The 10,128-nt window shown below is 39.7% G+C and overlaps 2 protein-coding genes across 3 annotated transcripts in view; both read left to right on the top strand.

Moving 5' to 3' along the window:
* The window catches only part of LOC107832898 (phospholipid phosphatase-related protein type 4-like), a 17,690-nt gene extending 17,415 nt beyond the window's left edge, over positions 1–275 (top strand). The window contains exon 5 of the mRNA XM_016666960.1: positions 206–275. Coding sequence (XP_016522446.1) covers positions 206–275 — 70 coding nt within the window. The remainder of the gene's footprint in view (positions 1–205) is intronic.
* Positions 276–718: 443 nt separating this feature from the next.
* The window catches only part of LOC103131866 (phospholipid phosphatase-related protein type 4-like), a 27,051-nt gene continuing 17,641 nt past the window's right edge, over positions 719–10,128 (top strand). The window contains exons 1-3 of one of the 2 annotated variants that reach the window (XM_016666962.1): positions 719–933; positions 2,268–2,397; positions 2,541–2,736. In XM_016666962.1, coding sequence (XP_016522448.1) covers positions 895–933; positions 2,268–2,397; positions 2,541–2,736 — 365 coding nt within the window. In that variant the 5' untranslated portion in view covers positions 719–894. The remainder of the gene's footprint in view (positions 934–2,267; positions 2,398–2,540; positions 2,737–10,128) is intronic. The other variant, XM_016666961.1, reaches the window with a different exon arrangement.

Here is a 10,128-nt window from a genome sequence, read left to right as displayed (position 1 = left end):
TCTGGTTCTGTTCTGGTTCTGTTCTGGGGAAGACTGTCTTCTTTCCAACCTTCTTATGCAAAGAAGGATTCTTCATAGGGTCAAGAAAATAATGGACAACCCTGACCATCCTCAGGTCATCCTTAGGACATGACACTGTCTTGGGAAGGCAGAGCATCTTCAGTCAGAGGCTTCTTCAGATTCAGTGCAGTATAGACCACTGCAGAAAATCTTTCCTGCCAACAGCAGGCCTCCGACCTGTTCAGCTCCCAGAGTCCTGTCCACTGACTCTGTGACAGGTGAGTTGTGATGCTGTATCTGAGATGCAGACAGCCTCTCAGCCTGTTGCAGCTCAGCTGAGCTGTGTGACTGCCTGGCTCCAGCAGCCTCCACAGAACTGCACAGCGATGAGACATTAAGATGAGCTTTAATCCTACATGTCTGACCAGATGCCTCACTGTTCGTCCTCTGTTGTTTCTAAACCCTAAATATGTCAAATGCACTTTCACTAGAGTTTAGTGATCACATTTAGGATCAGTGGGTACATTTCAAGTTAGTTGTTAATTGGATTCAACATCTTCCATTTTTCTTTTTATAGGTTACATCCATAATCTTCCATGCATCATTGAATCAAATGAACATGCTCATTGATCCAAAAGACCATAACAGCAGCTACAGCCATAAAAAAATACTGACTGGAATTCTACATAAGCTTCAGCTTTTATGACCTGGAAGTGTGGTAACTCTGTATGACTGTGGTCTCCATAGCTGCCCATCCTGGTCTCATCTGTGGTCAGTCTCTACTTCCTGGAGTGGACCGATGTGTTTAAGCCGGTGAATTCTGGATATAACTGCCACGACCGCAGCCTGAGCCTGCCCTACATCGACCCCAACCACGAGGTCATCCCACTGCTGATGCTGCTTAGCCTGGCCTTCGCTGGACCAGCCATCACTGTGAGTATTAGACCATAAACATGCACAGAGTTCCTGTTTCTTTGGAAAACCACATGGTTGAATATGGGAAAATATCAGTATTAAAAAAAATATTTTATTCAGAATATTTCACTTTATAAGGTGTACCTTATAACTGTAGTTAGAAGTATAAAGTCTCATAAACTGTACAATAATACAGCCAGAGGTTCACATACAACCTCAGCTGGGGCTCCAAAGTGAAATGGAATTTGCAGACTGAGCTGTCATTCACATGGCCTGAGGCTGAGGGTGGCAGTTCAAAGGTTCATCACATTTTAATAAAGTGTTTTGAAATTGCAATGTTATACAGAGTGAGCTACACTTTTCAGTTCAAATGCATTTTGTTTGTTTGTTTGAATGACTGACTGAATGAATGAATGAATGAATGAATGAATGAATGAATGAATGAATGAATGAATGAATGGACATTTAAGTGAACTTATTCTTACATTTCACCTCTGAACCTCATCATCGAGCACCCCAGGCAGACAGAAATAAGGCACCGACCCAGGGCAATGTGTACGCCCCACACATTGGTAGATGGTCAGCAAGGCACAGGAATGTCAGCCATAGAGACACAGGAGATGTAAGAGGTCAACCCTCCACCCAGTCACACAGTTCCCTCCACCCCATGGCCGCACGTCAGACAGCCAAGCACCAAGCATAGAAAGTCAGGAAATTTTTTTTCTAGGATTTTTTGATAGTGATCTGACAGAACAGTGGATGACATGCAGTAAAGGTCATTGGTCCAGGCCAAACCTGTGACGGTCCTTTGTACATGGGTCGCGCACTTTACCCCTGTGCCACCACCACGCCCAGAATTCAATAAAGTTAATGGCTTGATACGATCAATTGTTGACTTTTCCCACATCCTTGCTCAGGAGGCGGATTACTGGGAAGTTAGTGGCTCAATGCAGCTGGCTAGGATTACTTAGAAAACATTCTATCAGTTGGAATAATGAATGGAAGGTGCTTTGTTTTATAACTTGAATGAAACTGTAACATCTTGGATTTATTAGATCATATGTTGTGTCTGTCTGTCTTGTAAGTTGCTTGATATGATTGTATACGATGTGAATTGATGCCATATTAAAAATTTAATTGAATTGGATTAAATCTGAAAATATATAAACATTATTAAGGGCAACAATGATCCAGTACCAACCAGAATGTGTACAGCAAAGGTTAAGCCTAACAAGTAAGTAACAAAGAACACATTGAAGACTAAATGTTGAGTCTGCTGTCATCCTCAGTAAAATTTTTACCAACCACATCTACATGAAAGCACATGCAATAAATGAGTGATTGTTCTCCAGATCATGATTGGAGAGGCCATCTTGTTCTGCTGCCTCTCTCGGAGGAAGACTGGCGTTGGAACAGAGGCTAGCATCAACGCAGCTGGCTGCAATTTCAACTCTTTCATTCGCCGAGCCATCCGCTTTGTTGGTATGAGCACTTTTAGTTTTTGGTTTAAGACTAATAAACGCTTGGTTCTTCCTAATTCATGTTGCATTTTCTCACATTATCATCCTAGGTATGATTTTTCGACTTCTTGTACAGTTATCTCACGTCAAACCTTTCATCCTCAGGTGTTCATGCGTTTGGCCTCTGTGCGACTGCCCTTATTACCGACATCCTGCAGCTAATGACTGGCAATCCAACACCCTACTTCCTCACTGTGTGCAAACCCAACTACACCACACTGAACGTCAGCTGTGATAAGAATCCCTATGTGATAGAGGATATCTGCTCAGGAGCAGACTCTGCAGCCATAAACCAGGGGAGGTGAGGAGGAAAAGCATTCATCTCTTTCACTTACCTCTAGAATTAAGAACTTCCCAGTGACAAAAGTAATCAATAATACAATGTAATGAAAGAGTATGTATTTTGTTCCTTTGCAATAGTTTTAAAAACTGTGTTAAATAAGAACTGATCAACCGAAGTGTTTGGACAGTTTGAATACATCAGCCTCACACAGTTAACCAGCAATTCAGAATTTTTATTAAACGCATGAAATAAATGTTAAAACTGTTACAGAAGAGAATCTGGACCAAGGAGCCCTCAGAGGTCTTGAGGGCCAATGTGCTGCAACTTTTGAATATGTCTCTGCTTCAACACACCTGAGTCAATCCATGAGTTCATCAACAAGTCCCTGAAGAACTTCACTGTAGACTGAGCAGGTCATAAACATCTGATTCAGGTGTGTTGGACCAGGGAGACATAGAAGTAACAGGACATCAGCCCTCCAGGCCTGGTCGTAAGGATATTGACAGTTATTACTGTTAAACTCACAGTCTCTGTTTTTGTTTTTTTTTGTTTTTGTTTTTTTTAAGTTGCTCTGAGCAACAATTAGCAGAGTAGATTAAAGTGAAAAGCTGGAGACATTGGATGAGAAACTAGTGTAAATACATGCAGAAACACACCTACCTACGTCAATTAGAGAATACACAGCTGTTCTTATGCTGCATCCTGCAGCTTATGAAGACGTTTGTGCTTTGATACACTGAGCTCTGGCTTCACAGTCTTTTCCATGTCATAAGAGTATTTAGGGATAGTTTTGTAGATGGAAAATATTGAGGTGAGAACTGATGTGATGCCCAACACTGACCAGATGTGGTGACAGCTCTGCTGGAATGTTTCTCCTGCCTGACTTCATTCTGTTCTTCATCACTGACCCGAATGCCCAGAACCTAGTTTTCCTCAACAGAACTGTCACACATTCATTGGTTCAGTCCACTTTATGTTTTCATAAAGTGGAAGGATTTCTATTGGTTGATCTATTTCAGCAGCTGAAATAGATCAACCAACAGGTATTTCATCTGACCACCTGGCAGTTGGGTACGTTGGGGACCAGACCACTGAATCCTTGAGACTCCCTCTAAAAATCCTTCTAACTGCCTTTTTCAATAGTTCAAGCACCAAATATACCTCAATGTTCATTGAAGCGGACAATGGAAACATCTTAGCTCTTCAGCAGAAGCTGAGGTCTACAGTCTTCCTTACCTCCACAGCCAATCACTGCAAAGGAAATGAATGGTGCTCCTTGATTAGCTGCTTTGCAAACTCCAGACAATAGAGTCTCATGTACAATTGCTCCAAAGAATTTCAGCTCCACAAACTGCTTGTCATTTCAAACGTGTTAGACATATTTTACAAAAAAATCTGCAAACATGCAAACTTTCAATGAGAAACCTGGAATAGGCTTACAAGCATGCAGCACTTTGTCCGGACCAGTATTATTACATAGTCCTGAGTTTAGATGATGATCATTTAACCAATAATCCAACTCATTTTAGTTGGATTACTTTATCAGTCAATTTTCCAATCAAATGTCTGTGCATCATCCTAGTTGCCATAGCAACAGCTAAATGGGTTCATGACAGCAGAGTATTTCTGGATATGGTTGCCCATAATTCTTCCACTGACCCACAAACACCTCATAATTAAAGAGGTGTTAAAGAACAACATGTCAACATGCTGAGGGGAGAGTTGAACTTTTTTCCAGTTCTTATTGATGGAAGGCTTTAAATAAATTGGTTTTTAGCCTTGATTTAAAGGAATTCAGTGTTTCAGCAGCTTTGCAGTTTTCTGGAAGTTTGTTCAAGAAATTGAATGCTGCTTGAACCAGAACCAGAACCATGCTTGGTATGAACCAGGGGCGGATCTAGAAAAATATTTATGGGGTGGCAAGAGGGGGGCAGGGATTTTTTCAGGGGTGGCAGTGTATATATATATATACACACAAAATATTGTTTTTAACTTCCATTGTTTCAAAATGAGCTTCATGTAGCGCCGAGGCTTAAATACAATTTCTTAATGTAGTATATAGTTAATTATTTTTACATCTTTCATACTCCTGATAATTGATGTGTATTACTGGACTGGACAGCGCCTATTGGTCGCTATGTGATTCATTGTGTCCAGAAAACCATTTTATCCCAATGCAGGATGAGCAGAAATCTGTCATGAAAATATTAGTAGTGCCACCATTTGTTATTGGATATATCTATGAAATACAACTTAAAATAAAGTTTAGAAAACTGATGTTTGATCGATTCTCCATGATACAAATCTATAAACAGTTTAGTTTCTGTTAGTTCTGTCAAGATGCAAGAAGGGGCGAATTTCTATTTATATTGGTCAATCGTTTTATTTTAAATATGCTGTAGGAGCCGTAGTTTGACGACTGTTATAAATATCACCACGTTTTGCAAACACAGGGGATTAGCTCAGTTTTTGTCGCTTGTTTAACTTTTATGAATTGCAGCAGCTGCAGTGCACCACAATAAAGGCACAATAAAGCTGATAAACAGGTGAAAAACCAAACTACACAGAACCACTTCTGATTGTTTGCCAAGCAAACTGAGGCACTGGAGTCATGCTTCTCGACACGGGCAAAACAAGGTTCAGTGTCCAAACTTATTGATTGTTCTTGATTATTTATTTTCCTCTTTCACCAAACAATTACAGAGTTCAAACTTTCATTTGTTCTCATGCTACCTCTCTTGCTCTGCTAAAAACCATCGACCCCAAACCCAAATGAAATGACCAGCAGGTGCTGGTCCTTCACCAGGCCCCTGCACTTATAGAAAGTGGACTGACCCACATTACTTCCTGTGTAAATTTAGAAAGTAAATAAGAAAAATAATAAAACAAAAAATAAATAAAATCAACAATTATCAACCTACAAATAAACTCTGTAAACAATACAAACAATAGAAATTTAAGAATAAAGTAACAAAATTCAAATGGATAAAGAAATAAAGGAAAAATAGCTCCAACAACTTCTATTCCGCCGTTTCTCGCTCCGTACGTCGGCATTACACGCGGACCCGTTGCCATGGCAACCGACAAACAACAGCTCAACGAGCAGATAGAGCAGAGATCACCGATCAGGGGAATCAACACCAAAAAGCAAACATTCCCCACACAAAAAAGTAGCAAAAACACTAAAACAGAACATCCAGTCTGTTATATTATGTTGTCAGGCTTAATGTCTATATTGTGATTATTAATAAGTTTTCGCCTGAAAAGCTGCTCTACTGATGACTTGGTGGGCGGGTTGTTTAGTGCTAACGGAACCAAGACACACCGAACTGCGCAGCACATGCTAATGTTATCAAAGTCAATACCAGGCCAGCAACAGTTAGGCTAGTATAACTGACCCACTGCTGACTTGGTCAATGGTAACGTTTTCCTCACCTGTGAAATCTGAAGCCCTTATTACCATCATCTATGGTTGAATTAACTGCTAAACATTGCGTCCGTTGTTCTGATTCTTTGCGTGATTGTAGTATTTTCCTGACCACCGATATTCCTGACTCAATGGACAGCAATGGCGCATGTGTGACTTACGATAAATCATGTAATGTCCAGTCCAGTAATATTTAATGCTGCTGCCTCGCACTCTGTCCTTCTCTCTCACTTCCCACTACTCAGCAGTGGGTGTCAGGTTACATTGTGTTGCATTCAATGTTGTCGGAAAAAAGAGTTTCATGCGCTTAATGTCCGATTTGCCATAACTATTTATTGAATTCATTGTCGCTAGCTGGGGTGGCAACAGGGGTGGGCAACAGGCTCTCGTTTGGGGTGGCAACTGTCACCCCATGCCACCCCAGTAGATCCGCCCCTGGTACGAACCATGGACTGAGGAAAACTAGAACCATGCTTACTGCTGTCAGAGTAGTATTACTGGATGTACTTCATTGAAAGGAATATATGCCTGTTAGATTTATTTTTTTATCTTTTATAAAACAAGTTGGCTTTTTGATGGATGGGTGTATAATACTAACGCCAAGCATATATTATCATATCCCAGATAGCACATGATGTTAAATCAACGTTGAAAAATAGTTAGAATCGTTGATTTTTGGTTGAAGTCGACAAATGACAGTGGATCAACCATCAAACAACCATCCAATCAAACCGTTGAAACTGTGACATTGAATCAACGTTGTTTTGTGGTTGAAATCTGATCACTGAAATGCCGAAGTCTGATTAATGGTTGATTTTTGGTTGAAGACGACAGATTACGGTGGGTCGCCCATCAAACAACCATCCACCTCTAGCCAAGTAACCAATGTTGAAACTGTGTCATTGATTCAATGTTGTTTCAATCATTCTGTGCTATCTGGGATGTTATTGCTGCAATAAATTATTGTGGTTGCTGACTCATCTGTCACTTTTTTTTAGCTTAGTAGTAGGCCTGTCATAACAAATTTTGCTGAGCGATTAATTGTCTCAAAAATTATTGCGATAAACCATAATATTGTTTGAAGATTTTTTTACACTGATTTAATGGAAATGACATAATAATACAAGCAATATCATGCCTAAAATAGATACACATTATTTTCAAAATAACACTTACCACTGGAACTGGTAAACAGAACAACCAAAAACAAAAATAAAATGAACTCTCAGTTTATGTTAACAATAAATGCACTTGAATAAAAACTAAACAACATAAAACCAAAGTGGAAATAATAACTACATTCAACCAAAAGAATAGAGATTATGAAGTCTGTATATTGCCCTTCAATAATCATTAGATTTTAGATAGAGAAGATGGGCACGTCTTTTCTGCCCCGATTTTCCCCTTACAACAATCTTAGAATGTTAAACGTTCTAACACAAATCAGATTCTTGGTTCCTTGGCTCGGTCTTGTCAGACCTCTGCTAGGAATTTTGGTTTCATATTTGACAACTCTTTAAAGCTAGATAAACAAGTTAGTTCTGTCGTTAAATCAAGTTTCTACCACCTTCGGCTTTTAGCAAAAGTTGAATCTTACTTCTGTTTTAAGGACTTTGAAGGACTTATCCATGCCTTCATAACAACTCGTCTGGATTACTGCTACTCTTTATATAGAGGGATGGAAAAATCGCAGATTCAGCGACTTCAAATGATCCAGAACGCAGCAGCACGGCTTCTTACAGGAACCAGGAAGCATGACCATATAAGGCGAACTCTGGCATCTTTACACTGGCTGTCCGTCTTTTATCGAATAGATTTTAAGATTCTTTTGTTAACTTATAAAGTTTTAAATGGATATCCCGCCCCCCTTATCTTCGGGACCTTTTAAAATTCCGGTCTGTGTCCAGAACTTTACTGTCAAATAATCAGTTATTACTGACAGTTCCTCGGACTCGACTTAAGAGGAAAGGAGATCGAGCTTTTTCTGTTGCTGCTCCTGTTTTATGGAATAACTTACCTTTCCAGATTAGATCTACCCACAGCCTGGATCATTTTAAATCACTTCTTAAAACTCATTTTTACTCTTTGGCATTTAATTGATGTATTGTTTTGTGTTCCGTTTTGTCATTTGTGTTGTCGTTCTTGTATAGCACTTTGGTGCAGTTTTATACCTGTTTTAAAGTGCTATATAAATAAATTTGACATTGACGCTTGCGATTTCGTAGCCGATAATCCTGTAGTGTGTTACGATTGATCGGGTCCAGTGGTAGAACCTCGTGGCCGCTCCGATCTAAATCAGGGGTTTTCCCAGACGGAGCGAGAACGAAGCCTGTTGAATGTGACAGGTAGCCAATCAGAAAGCGTGGATTTCCCTCTGTGCTTACTGAGAGGAATCCCAAACAGCTGACACGGCGCAACCCAGAGTCCAGCGGACATCGGAGATGATATGTGGAAACAACATTAATGTTTATTCAACATTCCATACAAAGAATATCCGCAGAAATGACCAGGAGAGGAGTTGGAGCGAAGTTGCTAACGCAGTTGATAAACCCGGTAACTTTTCAGCTGTTCATCGTTAACGTGACATAAATAGGTTACAATGATATTAATTTAGTCAGGACTTTAAGCTGACACTAGCCCAGGGTTGGGCAATCCTGGTCCTCGAGGCCCGGTGTCCTGCAACTCTTAGATGTCTCCCTGGTCCAACATACTTGAATCAAACAGTTGAATCACCTCCTCAGTGCAGTCAAGTTCTCCAGAGTGCTGCTAACGACCTCATTATTTGACTCAGGTGTGTTGAAGTTGAGATGCACCTAAAAGTTGCAGGAGACCAGCCCTCGGGGCCTGGAGTTGCCCACCCCTGCACTAGCTACATGCATTGCAGGTAGATTGTACCCAGATAGCCCAGAATGGTTGAAACAACATTGAATCAATGTCAGGCTGTGACATTGAAACAACATTGAAAGTAGTCGGTGATTTGTATGTTGAATCAACGTTAGGGTTTCAACCATAACTGACATTATATCAATGTTGATTCAACCATCATCTGACTGTGGATCTGCATGCATATTTCTGTTGATTCTACATTGAATCAGTTAAGAATAAATGTTGATTCAACCATCATCTGAACGTGGATCTACATGCAGATTTGGGTTGATTTTATATTGAATGAAAGCTAGGGATTTATGTACATTTTTAGGTCTGATGGGTCTAGATCAGAACATACCACTAAAAGTTTCTTCACTGGTGTTAAACACTATTTTATTGGCAGATGATGGGTAAACTGTGTGTACAAAGGGTTAAAAATAACAACATGGGTTTGATATAACTTTTTATTTAAGAAAAGAGGGATAGATCTTTAAACATAGTTGACTTTTTTTGACTGTTAGAACAACAGTCTGTTGTCCATGGAAGAACAACATACATGAGGTTAAGCTTTGTACTGTATAAACCAGGGAAACAGTACAAGTTGTGGTAGCCCCACACTGTAAAAAAAAAACCTGTAAAAAAAAAACTGGTAAATGTACCGTAGAAATTTGAAGGAATTTTTCCGTTTTTAGTTTTACAGGTATTTCTACTGTATTTTCAACTTTACGCATTGCATCATGGGAACAAGAACCTTCGCGAAGCGCCAAAACTGGTCAGACGACATTTCAAGCTCCTTAGCCGGACCCTGCAACATATATCTTTTGGACTTCGGTTGGATTAAAAGTTGGATTTGCCTTTCTGCTACCTCACTGGTAAAGTAAAATAAATAAGAACACTTTCTTTTCTATGAATAATATTTTGAAATATTTGTAGTTGACTCCGTGAGACTCCTGGTGTGCCAGGAGTCTCACGATAATTTTATTTTATTTTTTTACAATGCTGCGTTTGCTTGTGTATTGTAAAAGTAAAACACGGTGACTGCTGTACTACTATTATTTATTTATTTTACCGAACTCAAAGTACCGGCCATTTTTTCAAGTCAAACTGAACTGGGC

The sequence above is a fragment of the Poecilia formosa genome, unplaced genomic scaffold (assembly GCF_000485575.1).
Source record: "Poecilia formosa unplaced genomic scaffold, Poecilia_formosa-5.1.2 Scaffold862, whole genome shotgun sequence".
Classification (NCBI taxonomy): Eukaryota; Metazoa; Chordata; class Actinopteri; order Cyprinodontiformes; family Poeciliidae; genus Poecilia; species Poecilia formosa.
Note: the sequence above shows the minus strand (reverse complement) of the source record. Positions and strands in the feature narration are given on the sequence as shown.